Source organism: Cryptotermes secundus, unplaced genomic scaffold (genome assembly GCF_002891405.2).
Source record: "Cryptotermes secundus unplaced genomic scaffold, Csec_1.0 scaffold528, whole genome shotgun sequence".
NCBI classification, from domain to species: domain Eukaryota; kingdom Metazoa; phylum Arthropoda; class Insecta; order Blattodea; family Kalotermitidae; genus Cryptotermes; species Cryptotermes secundus.
In genome coordinates, this window is record NW_019724748.1 from 587,771 (window position 1) to 607,311 (window position 19,541).

At 45.5% G+C, this 19,541-nt stretch overlaps 1 protein-coding gene across 5 annotated transcripts in view; it reads left to right on the plus strand.

Annotated features, from left to right (window-relative positions):
• The first annotated feature begins 1,635 nt into the window (after window positions 1–1,635).
• LOC111862898 overlaps window positions 1,636–19,541 on the plus strand; it is a 28,236-nt gene continuing 10,330 nt past the window's right edge. The window contains exons 1-2 of one of the 5 annotated variants that reach the window (XM_023848707.2): window positions 1,636–1,793; window positions 3,846–4,141. In XM_023848707.2, the coding sequence (XP_023704475.1) occupies window positions 3,985–4,141 (157 nt within the window). In that variant the 5' untranslated portion in view covers window positions 1,636–1,793; window positions 3,846–3,984. Of the gene's footprint in view, window positions 1,794–1,835; window positions 1,877–3,701; window positions 3,756–3,845; window positions 4,142–16,774; window positions 17,219–19,541 lie in introns of those variants that run through there. The other 4 variants (XM_023848704.2, XM_023848705.2, XM_023848706.2 and 1 more) reach the window with 4 other exon arrangements.

Here is a 19,541-nt window from a genome sequence, read left to right on the forward strand (position 1 = left end):
CGTAAAGTAAAGTAAGCAAGTAAAGCTGTTCCCGTCCTTAATGAATAGAACACTGCGCCATGAAGTCGTATGGACCTCGGCACTAGATGGAGGTGAGGGGACAAATGGATGGGCCCCAGTTCCGTCTGAGTGCTGTGGAGAAAAGAAAAACCTTTCCCCTGCCGGGAATCGAAACCCGGCCATCCAGCCATTAGCCTGTCACTACGCCGACTGAGCTCTCACGGCTCGTAATTGTATGGCACGTGACTATCTAATAGCAATTCAGCGCTCAGAAAAATCACATATTTCATTATGAAATTCTGTTGCATATATTTGTACGTCTCACTTGTCATTATTGCCATACTTGGTTGCCTGATTGCATTTCCTATACAGCGTACGGAGAGTTGCTAAACAAACCGCTACTTAAATGGCTCCATATGGCAAATGATTGACTTTATTTTAATTTGCAAAGGGTCTGGGGGCAAACATATTATTAGGAACATATTATCAGAAAATAATGGTACAGTAATTAAAGATAATTAATTATAATGGATTTTAGAGGAGGCAGTCACGGCACAATTGAAGTAGTATCTTGGCATTCATTCGGTACTGAAGAAAAGAACGAGAACCCTCAGTAATTATAGCCAATGCGAGCCAACTTACGGGACAGAGCTGCAGAGCCTTGCATTTCTGCAACAAGATTAATATCATGGCAGGTTCTATGCTGCAAGCCGGGAGGTCGCGGTTTCTATTCCCGATGAATCGGAATTTTCAATTGAACTAATCCTTGCAGTCGCACTGTGGCCCTGGGCTCCACTCAGCTTCTAACAGAAATGAGTACCAGGAGTCTTCCTGGGGCTAAACGTCGGCACCCACCCACAGACTACATGATGCCACAACCCAGAAGAACAAAGTTCAAGTAGCCCTCACTGAGAAAGCCTCAAAGTCCACATGAATCCACGACTCCCAGTGACTAGGCTGTGGAGGCAAGAAATGCATGAGTGGGCACGTTTCATATTGCCCGCACTTGCTTAGCCGCAGTGTTAAGAATGTCCCACCACAGGACCTGTTCTGGTCCACTTGTGTGTGACAAGCACCCGAGTTGGGGGAGATTCCCACCCGCTTTAGTAAGAACAGGCGTTGCACCATGACATATCCGGGAACAGCATATAATGAGACGACCCCCAGTGACCGCGCCCTCTGAAGGCATGAACTGTCTTCGCCCGCTCGAACACTGGTATCGTGGGTTCGAATACAATGGATGTCTGTGTGCCTTTATTCTCTTTGTGTTTTTCTGTGAGTATGCAGCGCGACCTTATGATTGACCGATCCCCCGGCCAAGGAGTCCTAACGACTCTGTATAGGATTAAAAACCTGTCCAACAAGGGGATGTAGGGTCATAGATGCATAGAGAGTATGTAATACGAGAGTCGCCTTGTGATGGTGCTGCGTGAGAAGATGAATGAGCACGCATTAGGCGCAGGTAATTCTGCCGCTAGGTGGATCCTCGGAAACAGTCTCCTTGCGGCTGGCGTCATTTTCATGAATAGCGGTAACCTACCAAAGCTTCTTGGAACCTGGATTTTGTATTGTTTCAGTGCTGGGTGTTTCTGGCCTGTGAGTATGCGGAGCGGATACCGGAGCATTGGCGTAACTTGCAGTGTGAATGCCGGTACTCACTAAATACATGAGAAAGTGCTCACAATGCAGTTCCGGCGGGTGGCCTTGTGCGGTGTGTGTGCGCACTGTGCAGTGCGACAGGTTGGGCACTCCTGTAACATTTGCCGTGTCAGCTACGTGGGAAAATAAGTTAGGTATGTATTATTGCAGTTTTATACTTCCTATAACGCTGGACGATGGTCTCGTTAATTTTGCATGCAGAAACATGCATTTATCGGTAAGTAGCGCTTGTTAATACTATTAATGCGTTGGCTTGAGCTTCTGAACAACTGTTAACGGTAGATTGAGCGAGGGATTTAGTTGTGAGACCTGAGGTTCTCGGGGCACACTGACTGAAGAATACTGTCCTTCTAGTCTGGTACCTTCTCCCTCTTCCAAGTGCAGGCATCCCTCGGAGGTATTGCAGGTTCGGGTCGAGATGACCGCAATGAAGCGAGTCACACGAATGTTTTGGTTTCCCGGTCCATAAAAAGCATGTTTACACTGTACTCAGTTAAGTGCGCAATAAGATTATTAATTACAAAAATACTTTGTTGGTAAAAAGTACTAACCATCATCTGAGCTATCAGCGGGTCGTAATCTCTTTGCTGACGGCTGCTGACTGCTCAGGGTGGTTGCTCAAGGTTGCGGTGGTTGTGGCAGTTTCTTAAAACAGTTTGCCGAAACGACTGAACCTTCCATTCAGGAAAGATTTCTCTGTAGCGTGCGATACTGTTTGATAGTATTTTGCCCAAAATAGAACTTCTTTCAAAACTGGAGTTGTTAATGGCGCCGCAAAATAATTGCACCAATAACAGCAAAGATCGCTGATCACAGATCACAGATCGCCATAACATATGATAATAACGAAATGTGACGCAGAGACAGGAAGTGAGCACACGCGGTAGGAAAAATGGCGCCGGTGGACTTGCTTGACGCAGTGTTGCCGCAAACACTTCAATTTGTAGAAACGCAAAATCTGCGAAGCGCAATAAAACGAGGTATGCCTGTACATTAATAAACACTCGCTTACTGTTCTACCCTGAAGATGAAGGCAGTACGTTGCTTCGAAACGTTGGCACCCATCCCATCTACTATACTCCACAGAGCCGCTTGCTAGAAGAGAGTAACCCTCAAAGTTAGCTCATGGTTACTGCTTGCTTTCTAAGTACGTTATGTTAAGTTTCAACAACAAACGTATGACTTCGGTCTCCGTGCAAGAAGGACTTTCGTGCCTCGGTAGAGTCTTTCTACGAGTTCCATAATTAGCATGGCATACAGAACCTGCCCTTCTGAATATACTACGTTTCTTTGGGACTCAGATTTCAGAATCTTGGAAATGTCAAAGACTACACAACGAGGTGAATGGATGTGTTGACTTCGGGGTCTGGGAGTGACATTGAGAGTCGCAGGCTGATACTGACCTCCACTTGCACGTTCCTCGTCATGTCATCATCACATGCTCCAGGTTCCTTCCATAAGAAGAACTGGTAGACTATCAGTACCTGCCCTCGCGTCTGCCCACATCTGAACATGTTCGTGTCAGAGCTGTTGCATGACATGTTCAGATTGCAGCTCACTGGGCGTCGCGATATGAAGGAAGCTCAGCAAACAGACATTTGCTTTTGACAGAAAGAGAAAAGTATGGCTGCAGTATGCACCCCCTCAGACGGACGCTGGGGGTGCACCGGCACTAAATTTTGCTGATTAGTTTTGCTATTTGTTTACTTCGACTGAACTCTTGCTTGCAGCTGCAAAACCTTGTCACAGATTTTGCTGTATCATAATTTTAGAGGGTGAATTGTAAATAACCTGAAATTAAAAAGTAATGGCCTGCACCAAGGTACTATCATAGCATCAGTCTGGGTTGACGTAGAAAATTAAAAAAAAAACCTCAGCTTGTGTCCGAGGCGAGCTTCAAACTCGGGATCCTCAGATTATGAAGCCGAAATTGCAGCTACCGAACGCAGGCATGCATGGGTTCAGAATATGCGGGCTGAAGACCGGCCGCCGTCAGGACCGTCAGGACAGAGACCGTATCGGGGGATCGATATGCAGGTCCCACGCCCGGGTTCTCCCTTGCCGAATCTTGCAGTGCGGTAGAACCTTGTGTGACGGTAAGCCACTTGTCATGTCCTAGAGAAATGCGTACTGGCTTCAGCGGTTGGCTGTTAGTTTATGGAAGTGTCACATTTTGTCTGTTCTAGTTCTGCCCGAGAGATACCATGAGCAGACTTGCGAGACACCGCCAGTTCAAGACGACGCGACTTTGGTGTAGAGTGCGTGAATGTCGCTAGGGAGCTGCGTTTTGTGAACAGTTCCGCTTCAGATTAAGGGAGGATACCCATGTGCAGTGTGCCCAGGTGTGTTTTGCATGATGAGTTCAATGTAATGGAAAGGCGGGATCGAAGCAAGAGCCCCAGACCGACAGGATCCAAGGAGCGCTATTATCGAGCATGCGGTTGTGCCCACCGCTTTGTTCCCGGTGACCAGTCTTCACCAGGTAAGCCACAACCTGTGAGTGGCTGTTCTCTCTGTGAGGCCAAAACAGACGCAGTTATCATATACAAGCCAAATGTGCCGTTCATATTTTGTTTTTGCAAGTCGCCAGGTTCTGTCGGCAGGTTTCCACAGGAACATTTCTCTCGTTTGGTATGCTAATGCAGTGATGCACAACAGACAACATCGTCGACTGCGCATGCCCGAAATTGCATTAATATAGGGCGACTGAAATAATTGTCCGTGACTGAATGTCTCTGAATTCATACACAGTTCCTATCTTCCGCCTTTTTTGTTATTGCTAGTGGGGTGGGACTGAGTCCCTTGTTCTGCGGCCACTTCTGGCCTATTGTACCAGCCCCACATGACAGGTGAGGGTGACTGTGGAGCAATCGGTGGAATGAAGATTGGCAGGGGAAACCGAAGTACTCGGAGAAAACCTGCCCTAGCGCCACTTTGTCCACCACAAATCCCACTTGACCAGACCCGGGATCGGGAAGCCAGCGACTAACCGCTTGAGCTATGGCGCGCCCCATCTTCCGCCTTACTCTAGTACAGAAATGACAGGAATTTTACTTAACGTAAGTAAGATATGAAATTTGTGTCGATGCAATATTAGTATAATTATTGTGTGTCTGGACATTATGCATCATCCTGATTTTATTTAAAAGAATATAGGGACTAGCTCTGTCAGTTGGACCGAACTGAGCACGTTCCACCTGAAGACGGATATAGAATCCCGTCTCCGAAACGTGCGTTTTAAGTAACGACAGGACGATTGATAACGTCCAGAAACACAGGAATTGCACTTAACGTAGTTTAATCATTTGCATATTAAGACATTGACTTTCTGGAGTGTGGTGCCATGTATTTTGGTAGATAAGCACCGACGTTTCGGATAAACTTGCTTCCTGTAAGCCTATATATGTATTATTAACCCTCTCCACAGCGTTCAAACCTGCCCTGGGGCCAACATAATCTCTTGTCCAATGGTTACTGAACGCTCCTGCCCTGGGTTTGAAGCTGACACCTCAACTGCATCTAGTGCCGAAGTCAAGGAAGTTGGAGCTATACCTCCACTCCCTCATTTGTTTTCGTGACATAGTGTCTAACTACATAAATGGAAGGACAACTTCACATAACCTTACCCACGCTACGCACAAGATGTCCCGGTCGTTAGAACTTCTTTGAAATTTGACGAGATCAGTGAAAGAGCCCTCTCCCGCCATCCCTCAAGAAGTAGCACACTTTGTGGATCTCCAGCAATAGACATTGCATGTTAACACGAAAATAAACCAACAGTGCACGTGTTTTAATTAAACACTCGATATGTAAATGTGAACTACTTCCTTCCTGTGGACCAAATATCGTACATAGAAATGCTGACACTCTGATCGGAAAACTTTCATCCATGTTGAAGTCTGTTGAAATATAGTCCTAATTCTGTTGCGGTCCTTGTTGAATATCTTAGATTCTTCGCCAGTAATATTAGCCCCTAATCGTACATACAAACAAAGAAAGGTAGGTACTTTTTGTTAAACTCAACAGTGAAAACTTATAACTGCAGCGCTTACTCGTATGTGTAGGCATGTACTTATGAGCATCACTGCGAGAATTTTACAGCGAGATGTGCAGAAATATTTATCAATCATTTCCAAATTTTGATACATTTTTTTTTTGTAAGATTTGAGGCTTTCACGGCGGTGACTATGAAGAAAGCAGTCTTCTGGGATTTGGCACCGTGTATATGTGGTGTTAACCGACGTTTCGGAGGAACGTATCCCCTCCATCAACAGTCTGCTTTTACCGGTTCTCACGGTCTCTTCGCTTGCGGATTTCTTATATTTTTCCTTCTACCCTGAAGATGGAGGCGATACGTTCCTCCGAAACGTCGGTTAACACCACATATACACGGTGCCAAATCCCAGAAGGCTGCTTTCTTCACACTTTTTTTTTTGGGGGGGGGATAAAAAAGTTCACTGGTTCAGCGGTTTCCGAGGTGTGATTTTTCCTTCTTATGAAAGCACAGATTTCCATGAAAGCATACTATTTTGCAGATTTTTCAGGGTTACTGATACTCAGATACCTTCCGTTTACAGACACAATTTATGCACAAAATCAGGTGCTTTGAATTCCAAGAAAGGCTTTCAGACAATCACTTGAGCTAGGTTCCGGTCTTTATCCTTAACGTTTCTTCTAGGTGGAGCTTCACGATGCGTCCCATTGGGCATCACTTTGGTCTCTGAATGAAATTCCAGCAGTCACAGATGCTGAATAAATGTATTCCGCAAGCATACATCGTCATTAAGCATAACCTTCGTGTGTCTGCTTTGTCAGTGGGCGCGACACATCTTAATGACTGAGAAAATTATTTCGGAAGCACAGAGAATGGGCTAGGTGTATTGTCTCACTTGGAAGTGTGTTCAAGGTCCTTGTCTCTCGGGGTAAGGACACGGCAGCAAGGACGCGAGGAAGGAACTGTTAGACAGCGGGAAGTGCCGACGCTAAGAACGGAAGGTGCCCCTTTCGATTCAACTGATTTACGCTGAGAAATCCGAGTTGTTCGTTCAGATTGAACGCGCCTCGATAGGTCCCAAGTAGAGCAGCGCCCGGCCTATTGGCGTCTGCTTCTTTCCCGCATCAACACTGTCGTACCTCTAACGAAACACAAAATGCATACACACGAAGAGTTCCGTTTTCTGGGATACAACGCTCTGTGTTATGGTGAAAGTGAACCGACGTTTCGGAAGATGCTGCCTCCACTTTCAGATCGAAGAGTAAGCGTTGTCTGCTTCACATGCTGGTTTATATCTACAAAGTCACAATAAAGCAGTACAGAGAAGGAAATGATTACTATCATCTGTGATATGATATTTACTGACGTTTCCGAGGAAATTGCGTCATCTATCTTTAGAATAGAAAAGTAAGCCCACCGTAGCACTTCCTTCCACGCTCGGCCTAGTCTTCTGTCCTGAAGATAGAGGAATCAGTTTCCTCCGAAACGCAGACACGTATCAGAATACACGGGGGCACACCCCAGAAGGCAGTAGAGGCTGGGTGGGCCTCAGAGCCTGTATGGACATTAAGAAGTAGAAAATATTTCTTACCCCTGCGGGAAATTGAACCCCGGCCTTCGAGGCCACTGCCCCTCGCTATGCCGACTGGGCTAGAGAGTTGTTAGATATCTCAGTGCAGTTTATGTTGAATTATGACTCCACATAACATTAAACACAGAATTTCTTAATTTGAAAATGTTCCGAAACGATGCTCTCAGTCATATAGTTGTGTGTACGGCTGTAATTTCTCTGAGAGTTCCATTTATCACCTTGAATAAGATGTCATTGACTGCTGTGACGTGGCCAGCGCGTCTGCTGCATAGTTAGTGATCGAGAGGGTGTTTCGCATCTGGTCTGTCTCCCGTACGGATTCATTTGTAGCCTTCAGCTGGTGACCCTGGTTCACCAGTCGCACTGCGGCCATGCGGCACCCGCAACACATATCTGTGTGACGTGGGGGCGTGATGAGTTCTCCTGCGGCATAACATAACATAACAAAATACAATATAACGCCGATTATCCAAATTAATTAGTGACAACGGTGTTCCGGATAATCAAAATTTCGAATAATTGGATTAAATTCTTATCCACGAAAAAACACTATTATAACATTGTTATGATATACTGTACTATTAAAGGTAAAGGTAAATTTGTCCCTGTGCGTAACTAAATAAGCACTGCTCCATGAAGGCGTAGGGGGGATCTTGATCTCACGCTTCAGCCGCTCTGCTCCCAGGGAAAAGTACCCGATACCCACTGGATGAGTCCCGAAGCTCGTCTGGGCGCTGTGGAGAGAAGATCCCTTGCCCTCACTGACCGTGGAACTTCGATTCCTTGGTCGCCCAGTCTGTAGCTTAGCTATGACAGCGCCTGATCTAATCGAAAATAGCGCTCTGAATAATGAGTTATTCTTGTTACCTATATCATTGTTCTTGTTATCGTTGGCAGGAGTAGCATTCGGCCTAATATTCGAAGGCTGCCATGTTTCTTTCTAGCAAAAGTGAATTTAACAAGGTCGGAAATGTAAAACAGCGAAACAGTTCCTTCGCGTTCGCTTCAGTTCCTTCGATTATCTGGAAGGAAACAATTTTTTTATTTGAATGAATAACAGTTCAGGCAGCAGGTTCACTTATCATTAAATGTACAATTTACACACATGTAGACGTATAAATTTAAGAAGCGTCCTTTAAAAGACTGGAAATGGTGAGCTCCACAGTGTAGGACCTATGCTAGAAATTACAAACAGTGTTCTTCGAAGTGTATTAAGCGAACTTAAAAATATGTATTATAAAGTCCAAATGAGTGAAAGTCTCCCATATCAAATTTCGGCAAAATTCATGGCCATACGCAAGGTAGGTTTTATTATGAATCTGCATGACTCAAAACCGAACTTTCCCAACGACGTTTATTGGACGCCTGCCACATCGAATTTGCACCAACCCTGTAAGACTGTTTATGGAGTACAGAAAACAAAAGCCATTTATAGTTTTGTGCAAACTGGAGTTCATTATGGATCAATATACTACTTCCTGCTTGCTTGGCTTACCCCTCGACCTTGAGAATAGATTCAGTGTGTTTCTCCGAAAAGTCGGCAAAATGTACCAGACTGCATGGCGTCACACACTTATACTCACCTCTGTGAGAACCCCAAATCCTACAGAACTGTTGCGTCTGCTTTGCCCTGATTAACGACCTCATATAGAATGACATCTGTGAATCTCTTAGTACTTTATTCCGTGTTTTCGTGAAAATGTAGTGGGGGCATAGAGGTACAGCAGTCGAACCCCAGATTCGGATCCGTCTCGTTGAAAGACTTCGAAACTGCCTCCATTGTCCTACATGTAAAAACATTTTGCAACTCTTACACTCATGTTTTACCGGTAAATCGTGCTTGGAAGGGCGGACGGACGTGTGCCAGCCGTCAAAATATTCCACAGGGGTCCGCGCTTCTTGTGAATTAAGGCGCCAGACGGAGACATAAACTGGACATTGCACTCAATCAGTCGGTATTTGAAAACTAAGAGGAATGGGCAGTGTGCTGTATGACGTAATGTGCATACATACACGGCAGCAAGCAGTTGGCCGTTCGTTAGAGGAAGACTGGNATGACGAGCGTAAGCGCTCGCAGTTTCTGGCAACGCAAGGTTGCGGAAGACGTCGGGAAGTGCGCTGTCCCCAGTCACTACACGCTGGGACTCCTTCGGGACGGCAACAATGTCTGGCCCAGCATCTACTGCACCAGTAAGTGGCTTATCGCACAGTATTCTCTGCGAATTCAAAATATTCGCGTGACTAATGCTTACAGTTTCTTTCTCTTAGAGCTAATGCAGGAAAATACCAAGAAGTGTAGTATGTAGGTAGGTAGTGTAGGTCTGTATGAGAATTCTGGTTTATGTCATCAGTTCGCTTTAACCCATTACTTTGAGTTGGACTCTAAATGCGTGTTCATATTGTAGTCCCCTGGGTTCCGACGCTGTACAGGCTTGTAGTAGCTAGCCTACATGCTTGTACCATAACCCAGAGGACCAGTATGAACTAACACTGCAGTGAATACCCCAAAAATCGTACAAATTCTACATACGTGTGTGTGTATGTTTACACTTCATTCAGCAAAGGCAGTTTCTGATGATGCAGATCATCATTTCTATTCTGCGTCTAATATTTCTGAGTGACTACATCAGGAACGCTCCGATAGATGAGATATGTTGCATGAATAGGTGTATAAAACTGTACCACTCACTCACTCAAGAACTTCTCAGCATTTTATGAAACCCGAAGGTTCATTGCCATGTTCGCAAGAGCCCTCCACTGGTCCTAGTCCTGAGTCAGATCAATTCAATCCACACAATTCCATCCTGTCTCTCTAAGATCCATCGTAGTATTGTCAAGCCACCTACGTCTTGGTCTTCCCAGTGGTCTCCTTCCTTTCGGCTTTCCCACCAATATCCTATATGCATTCCTGCTCCTCTCGTTCTCACCACGTGCCCTGCCAATCTCATCCTCCTTGACTTGATCATTATAATAAATGTACACAAAATTTTCGTCGAAAAACTTCAAGGAAAGACGCAGTTTTGGAGCCTTAGGCTTAGTTTGGAGAATGTTATTACAGGAGGAATTGGCGTGATCTACAGGCCCCAGTGTTGGGCGTACTGTGAATTTGATGAGGAATCTCCGAGCACCATGCAAGTGAAGGCTTTTCTGACCCTCTCGATAACCATGAAACTTTCGAGCTAAATCCCGTGGATAAAGTTCGGTAGCATTCTGTAATGCTTGATTATGTATAATGTAGTAATTCATGTACACGAGTGGAGACAGCAGTAATCATGTCGCTATATCCTTACATAGCAGTTCCTATGTAAATTACTATTCTGTGCCTCGAACCCTTTCCTTTACAGCTTTCATAGTTGCATACAGTAGGCTTAACTAATTGATGCAAGTACACTATTGGATTTTTCAATTTACATAATCCTTCCAGCCGCACTGTGGCCCTGGGGTCGACTCAGCCTCTAATAGAAATGAGTACCAGGAATCTTCCTCAAAGGTAAAGCGCGGCCGGCACGTAACGCTGACAACCTTACCGCCATCTGTGAGCCGATTGTCTAGAGAAAATGTGGGAGCCTCGACGTCTCACAACCCTGTGGGCCTGCACGGTCTGTTACAGGGATACCTCTACCATTACACTAGTTTAATGCGTGCTGTTGGCGGGAGGAAACTCGTAAATCACAATAATGAACGTCTTCACTTGTTGCTCAACTTGTTCACAAATTCCCAAGCTTGAAGTTTCCTGGCGATATTGCACCAGTCACTGTCACTTGTCGCAGTTTCCTCAAGTCATGAAGTTTCGTGAAGTTTCCTGGCGATATTGCACCAGTCATTGTCACGTGCCCCAGTTTCCTCAAGTCATGAAGTTTCGTGAAGTTTCCTGGCGGTATTGCACCAGTCACTGTCACTTGTCGCAGTTTCCTCAAGTCATGAAGTTTCGTGAAGTTTCCTGGCGATATTGCACCAGTCACTGTCACTTGTCGCAGTTTCCTCAAGTCATGAAGTTTCGTGAAGTTTCCTGGCGATATTGCACCAGTCATTGTCACGTGCCCCAGTTTCCTCAAGTCATGAAGTTTCGTGAAGTTTCCTGGCGGTATTGCACCAGTCACTGTCACTTGTCGCAGTTTCCTCGAGTCATGAAGTTTCGGAAAGCGGTTCTGTTTCCTTCTTCATACGAGAGCATATAGCAAGGAATTGCAAACCGCCGGGTCCCTTGGCGGATTTAACCTCAGTTCATCAATCAGCCAATGACAGGAAGAAGTTAACGATACCAGTCTTCTTGTTATTGAGGTCCGAAAAGAGAAAACCATGACGTTGTGTGATGTCTGATCTATCCGTCGCAAAACAGGATCATGTAGTCTGCAACTAGAGGACTGGACTGCGTTTCTCAGGGCAGTTTTCTAGACAGGAAAACGAATATTCCTCTTCGACACCCCCGTCCAGAATAGTTCTGACTCCCAAACAACCTCCTATCCAGTGGGAACGGGACGCTCTTCCCGAAGCTATAGCAGGCGGAGCGTCAGGCTGAAAGCTCGCCTTCATCAAATATCGAGGTGTGAAATAAGCGATGTTTTTCTTTTACATGTGTGCATCTTCAGTGGGCCGCTGATCAGGCACTTGGGAAACGGAAGATTTTAACTACTAATTGGAATTTACTGTTCGGCCGGGATAACGACGGACTACAGGCTGGATTGCCGCTATTCGATTCCCGCAAGGGGCGAGAGATTTTCTCTTCTCCACAGTGTCCAGACGGGCTCTTGGGCCCACCCAGCCACCTGTCCAAAGGATGCCGGACAATGTTGCCAGGGGTCGAAGCGGCGGGGACGTGAAGCTGCTCACTCAACCTCCAGCTAGTGCCGAGGTCAAAAATTGTGGAGCTATACCTCCACTTCTCCACGGGTGTTCACTGCGCGGTGCTTAATGAAGGACGGGGACAACTTGAATTTGAATTTGCCACTGAAGGTGCGGCGTGTAGGCCTACCGAAGATACGTAAACATTTAGAGGACAGGCCTGAATTAGAGGCATGTGTTGCGATGTTGACTTGTCCCTGCACACGCAGCAACAGTGCTGTTCGTGTGTGGAGAGAGAAAGTTCAGTGGTGTTTGCGTAAACTGCCGCACAACTCTGCGTCCAAAGTGCGAATCCGGTGTCACATTGTTTTAAAAGTCTCAAACATGCCACTGCTCAGGCCATTAGTCACGTGGTCCTCCCACTGGGCGGTCCGGATTCAATCCCAGGTGAACTCCAGTGGGATTTTTGATAGAAAAACCGACATTGGGGCACACCAACTCTCATTCAGTAAAAATGTTCCACTTCTCATCTGACATCCGGGCCGGGTACCCAGGGGTTCAGTCACACCCCTTGCTTTAAGATTAGACAGTATAATCGCATTCAGCCTCACTGTCGAGTGCTCATTCGTGTACAAAAGCGTGCTTTCTTTAACCCCTCCAGTACTGGGATGCTATATTCTATCCATCTATTCCTGTTGCTTCCACTTGGAGCATGCGCATCCCTGAAACGCTTCGTTCCACTTCAGTTTCTTAATCTTAGCCAGTCGGTAGGACTTCTTGGAGGAGTGATCAGCCCGTTGCAAGGCCGCTAGCTGCACACAGGACAACACAAACATCCATGCCTCGAGCGTGATTCGAACCCATGATCCCAGTGTTCGAGCGAGTGAAGACAGTTCATGCCTTAGACCGCGCGGGCCCTGTGATCGGCGATGATGTATTCCCTTAGAATAATTCGTGAAGACTTCCATAACTAAGTATCTGCTTCCTTAGAGCGAAGTCTATTTTGAGAATTAATAGTTGATGAAATAGACAAGAAAGTTTCAAAATTTCACACAGCCTGAAGGTTCATAATCGTGTTCACAAGAGTCCGCCATTGATCCATATCCTCGGACGGATGAATTCAATCTGAATTCTTAAATCTTATTTCTTTAAGATGTGTTTTAATAATATCCTTTCATATTTGCCTCAGTATTCAACTGATCCTCTCCTTGATATTTTCGTAACAAAATTTTGTATGCATTTGCCCCTCTTCCCAGTCTAATCTTCTTTCATTTATTCATGTTAATGATTTAGAATGCGGGCTTCTGAGTTTTGAGTCTGCGTTGTCTTGTAGGCAGGTGATTGGGAGGCACTGCTGCCTCTCAGGATCGAATTGTGTCGTCACAAGATTAAACAGTGCCCCAATCCAGAAAACCACATCCGTGTAAACCTAAAATTTGTCAGGGAGAATAAATGGCGATCCAAGCAATCAGGAATCAGTCGGTCAGTGTCCGCACTGTTTCCACCCTAAATATGCGAGAAACACCCCATAAATTCGAACTTAGCTTGAGAATCTCATGACAGCGATGAGGCAATGCAGTCGGCATGTTGATAGTTTTCAGAAGACATGCACAAATAGCACTCGCGCCCCACTGAAAGGGGCCCTCTTCTTCTCCTTCTGTTGCGATTGCTCGCCGCTGGTATCGATCCTGCGACTCCCGTCTCCATTCAGTTCTTTCCGCCCAGCTGCAGTCGCTAGAAGCTTCTACTACCCTACGCTAAACCCGCAGCCTGGAGGACCAGAGTATTAGAGATCCTACCAGTAGCTATGATACCGCCGGCATAACTCTCAGGTTCACGTGACAATGCAGACCCACCACTGTGTCAAAGTAGGAATATTCTCGCCCGTTGCTTGTTACAGTGCCGCTGGAAACACATCGTGTGGTCAGTCTCTGTTGATTTTCGTGTGAGGCAAAAACTGCGTTTCCGATTTCTAAAGAGACCTGTTTTCCTGGACCTTTCCGTAATCTTCAACAGAACATTTAAATTATCAAGTCGTCAGGCTTTTATTTCACGAAATTCAGTGGGTCCCACTTGATTTTCATGAAAGAATATTCCACGTTTTTTTTCCACAGCCTACTGCTGACATTTCCTGTCTGGGTTATGTGACGGCGCCTTTGTTACCGACATTGCTACACCTTCGCCTGGTGGGACGATTTCATGGATGAGAAACTGAAGTGAGTTTGGAACAAGTGATCGCAGCCTAATCGAGATACGTCCCAGATATTCTTCTCAGTGTACTGAGGAAAACCATGAAGGACCTCAGTCACGATAGCTGGTATCCCAGAACAGATTCGAACCGAGAATCTCCCGAATTTGAGTCTAGAGCGTTATTTATAGGTTTCTATAATTTCAAACACATTTTAGCATAAAATTTTTGTATGGAAGTTCACTGATAAAATTACGTTCTATTAAATTGTTTTAAACCGATGATTTAGTTGTTCTAAGTTAATACTGTAACCACAAGTGGCTAATAAAATTTTCAGTTTGGTAAAATAAAACTGCATAAGTTTTCAAGCACAAGGACAAAAACATATCCGCAGCCCCTACACGGTTATTTTCCTTTCGGAAAAAATAGACAAAATATCAGTAGCATGTGTGAAACCTCGAGAAAGTGTATTTGGAAGGAACGGTGAGTATAACAAAGAAGACACAGCAGCTTCAAGAACGGAAGCAAAAGTGGATGAAATTGTGAAAAACAGTCATCTTCGTATTTATTTCCGGGAAAGAAGCATGACTTAGCAAAGTGTGTAAATTCTGGGATTGATTTTAACCACATGCCTGAATATAAAGACGTTCTGTACAGAGACAGTAACATCGTGATAACAGTCCTTCCCGCACAGCACGTCCAGGAAACAAATGCCATTGTTGTCGCATCTGCCACACTGTGCTACTGTGGCCTGTTGACACTACACATCTCCTTGTTTCGCACCTCTACACAGTACTTCCGAGAAAGCTGTTTTGGCCCAGAAACAAATATCGGCTCTACATCTGCCACTCTCATCTGTTTTGAGCCATGTGACTAATGGAAGGGCGCCGTTTGGAGCGACTCGAAGACGTCCAGATCACCGTAACGATAGAATTAACAGGAGTTCCTAATCATGCAAGAGATGGTGGAATGCGCGTACGCAGTCAGAAAGTCAGTATGCTGAAAGTCGCCATTCCCCTTGGGAACTTGCACCAGTAGATTGCCTGCCCTGTGCAATTATTGCAGGCCGGCAGTGGATCCAATCCTGAGCAGAGAATCTACGAGTACTTGGATCTCGCTTCTGTTCGCTTCAACAGAAATCCGATCTTACGCATTTCTTCTGAGGCTTCCTGGTCTGAGAATAGATTTCTGGCCCATTTTGTTTGAAAACTCTTGTGCATGGAGTTTAATGTCATTAGAACTGGGCACCAATCAGATTATAAGCAACAGCACCCGGCAACACTTCACACATCATCAGTTTTGGTTTTCATGTCTGCAAACTCCTTCTTGGTCGGTCTGAGGAAGCGAACGTCATGGTGCCATCCCACATATTTCCTGTACACGCGCGGGCACGCGTGCTTAATAGCTCTGTTATGTTCAGTGCTCCAGCAATGACCTCTTTATGCGAAACAAACAAGCAAAAGTCATGAGCTTTCTACTGCAGGATCTGGTGTCCGCCATCTTGCGAGACAGTTTTCTGCTGTCAAGTGGCATTCACAACATAAAACAAATTCGTTGGCCGTCAGGTAAAGCTGGCAGAAGAATGTCCAACTGATAGCTACTAAATAAGCTAGAAATGTTAGCTAAGTCCAGGGTAAACATTGTCCCTGTGCTTAATTAATTAAGCACTACGCCATGAAGGCGTGTGTGGGAGTGGATGTATAGATCCAAATTTTGTTGATCTCGGAAATAGTTGGAGGTGAGTGGTCAGCTTCACGCCTCGGCCGCTCTACCCTCGGGACCCATTGGATAGGAGGGCCCCGGAGCCGGTCTGGACGACATGAAGAAGAGAATATTCTTGACCCTACCGGGGCTAGAAATCCGACCCTCGGTCGCTATACCGACTGAGCTATCCCGGCCAATCCAAAAGTACAAGGAAACATAGGACGGCCACAGTTAAGATGGAAGGACCAACGTGACGATGCGGATGATGAACTTGAAATGTTATTAAAAAGAAGCTGTAGTGGCCTACTTTGAGATAATATCCCGAAATTGCCTGTGAGGACCCTGACTGGCCCTGCCGGGTGCGAAGCGGGGACGCGAGGCAGCCGCTGAGCGGTCACAACGTTTTGTTTACCGTATCGTGTAGAAGGGCGCAGAGCACTTTACCCCGCGCAGCACCAGAGACTGCGGATCCATGTTTGAACTTCGAGATATAGATGGCCTTAGCCAGAATGAAAAGATATGGCACAGCGCGTGTAAGCAAGCAGTCTGGTTCGGCTTACCGACGAGTCTGTTTCTCTGGATTCGAAATATCAACAAGTGATTAAAGTGGTTGTTAGGAGTACTGTTTAGTTGAAGCAACTGATAGGCAAAATGGCGTGTTGTTTTGTTCAGTCGCCCGTGCCCTTAACATTCGCGTGAAGTAACAGTTACACACACTGAGTATGGAGTATGTGCAATCGTTGTGATAACATTTCGTCAAGAGCGCCTTGTCTGGATGAAGTGACATGTTTTGATGTTTAATACTGGAGCAGTATAAAGAAAATATAAGACTCTACAGGGCTACGTAAGTAATTAAATTGTTTCTCGTGCCTAGTTAAATGCACAAATTGAGCCATAATTGGAATAACAGAGACAGTTTGTAATTAGACACGTACTTCATACTGCCCTGAATATACGTACTTCTTGTAAAAATGGACTTTCCATGGAAATTATATAAAATTCTCTTTCAACACATAGCGATTTTAGCCTTTGTTGTAATAATCGTTTGCGACAAAATTACGTAGGCCCCAAAATATTGTAATTTACATCCTTACACGAATCCTACTTCTAACTTCCCTTAAAATTTTAAACAGAGAATCTTAAAGATTTTACCGCCTTGTGGGACAAACTAGCTCACTTAATCTACTGTGAAAAGAAAAATAAGTGCTTCAGAGCATTAAGTACCGACTGGCACGCCTACTCTTTTAACTCGGAAATACAGGGAAGCTGTCGAGTGGTTTGTAAGACATGTTTACAGTACGTAAGTATTGATAGAGTTTTAATAAACAGAATGCATTAAATGTAAGAAATTGACTTGGTGTATTTTGAATCATCTTGCTTCAGGACAATTTGACGTCCAGTAAAAGCGCAGTACGTTGCAGGTAACTGTGCACAGGCCGAATATACATATATCCCGCTGAAATTGAGTCTGCTGATAGAATCGCTTTCTGTTTCTTGCTATATCAATCGTTCCATCGAAACATAGGAACAAACTTCCTGTCCTTTATTTCTCAAAAATTGCTTCTGTGTCCAATGCACGGTTCTAAATTTCGTGAAGAAGTAAGCGCGTTGGTGGCCGCGCCCTATATTTCTTCTTATATAAAATATATAGGGGGAAACATAATTCTTGAAAAAGCTTTTCATATTGTGATTTCTTAAAATAAGTTTAAAATTATATACAGCATATGTTATGAGACGTTTAGTTATCGAAATACATGTCACTGTCAGATGGGGTAGTATTTCTCAGAAGTTTAATTTGCCACGACGATAGATTGCGCCTTGTTAATTGTCCTCATGAGACGCAGCTGGCAGCACGGGTCAGTTGTGATGGAATGCACACACGACGAACACTGCGACATGCCCTTAACCCCCGGAACTTTTACTAGTCAAGTTGGTAATGCGTCAAATAGAATACCGGTCGAGGTCGTACAGACGCTAATGTGTCGGCTAGAGCAGCGTCACCCTGAGGAAGGAAGTGTGACACCTACGCCAGACGCGAATGCAGGCCGCCCGCGGATTGTGCGGACACCAGCCAATGGAGATGACAATTGTTGCTGTGGAACGAGAGTCGTGGAGAATCGCACACGATGTGGCACGAGAATTTTGAATATTCGAACTGAGGGCCCTCGAAGTACGTTGCATCCATAACCCTCCTCACGGAGCTTACATCTGCTTCCAGAAGATCGCCCTCTGCAGATGCAGTTTTGCGAATGTGGACAGTCGAGTCATGTCTTAAGCGTGATGGAGTGTTCACCTCTGGGCACGCGACAGTCCTCATGCTAACGTCGAGCTTATCACGGGGCATTGTCATGGGACCCAGTTTGCTGCCTGACTGCAGCCACGGTTTCAGCACGACGGACCTCCAGAGTACTGTAGGGAAGATATCCGGCAGCGGTTGAAAGCAGCGTATCCGAGAAGGCAGACTGGGCGTCAAGGGCCGATTGCATGGCCTCCTCTGTTTCCGGATCCAACTCCGACGAACTTCTGTGGGGACACCCGAGGTAGCGCCTTTCCAGGGCTGTGGAGAATGTTAAGCCATTTGCAGCGCACTGCTGTCTGCTTGGAATACACGGAGGTCTGTTGTCAGTAGGGGCGCCCATGGTTCTATCGTCTTCAAAACTAAACGTCAGGGGACGTACTTCTTTCTTAAAAAGCGGCACGCTGTAGCTAAGTTGCTTGAGTCACTATGATAAAAGCCGGAAGGTCGCGGGTTCGATTCAGAATGAGGTCATTGGATTTTTCAATTGGCCTAATCCTTCCAGCCGCGCTATGGCCCTGAGGTCGACTGAGCCACTGACCAGGAATCTTCCTGGGGTTAAAGGGTTTCCGGCGAGTAAGGCTGACAACCTCAGTCGTTTTTCCTTATTTCTGAAGATTGACACCCGTGGATTGAACAATTTCTTTAGATAAAACTACGCAAAACTTGTATGACATGAAGGTATTCTCCTGTTGGATGTGGCACTCTGTAGTCCAGTGGAAATTCACTGACGCTTCGGAGGAATGATTTGCTTGCAATTTCAGGTTCAAAAAGTAAGCCAAACAAGCAACTAAGATTTTTTTATTGCTAGTGGGGTGGGACTAAGTCCCTTCTACTGCGGCCACTTCTGGCCTATTGTACCAGCCCGAGATGATAGGTGAGGGTGATTGTGGAGCAATTGGTGGAATGAAGATTGGCAGTGGAAACCGAAGTACTCGGAGAAAACCTGCCCCAGCGCCACTTTGTGCACCACAAATCCCACTTGACCAGACCAGGGATCGAACCCGGGCCGCCGCGGTGGGAAGCCAGCGACCAACCGCTTGAGTTATGGCGCGGCCCTTATCAACTAAGATAATAATACGTTTGTCTTATACCTACTTCGCAGTTATCCTCGTGTTTGTATGTCTGCCCATAGAATGTTTATCTTATCAGTGCGACATACCAAGATACACTGGATCAGCTGTTGACATTCTGAGGATACGCGCACGCTTACCCGGTGAATGCAAAGCACAAAAAATAGGTTACTTTTACAGTTTATTAGGTTTTTGTTATTGTTACAAAAATTATTATCCTTATCTCCATGACAGTCACCGCCTGAAATTAAAGT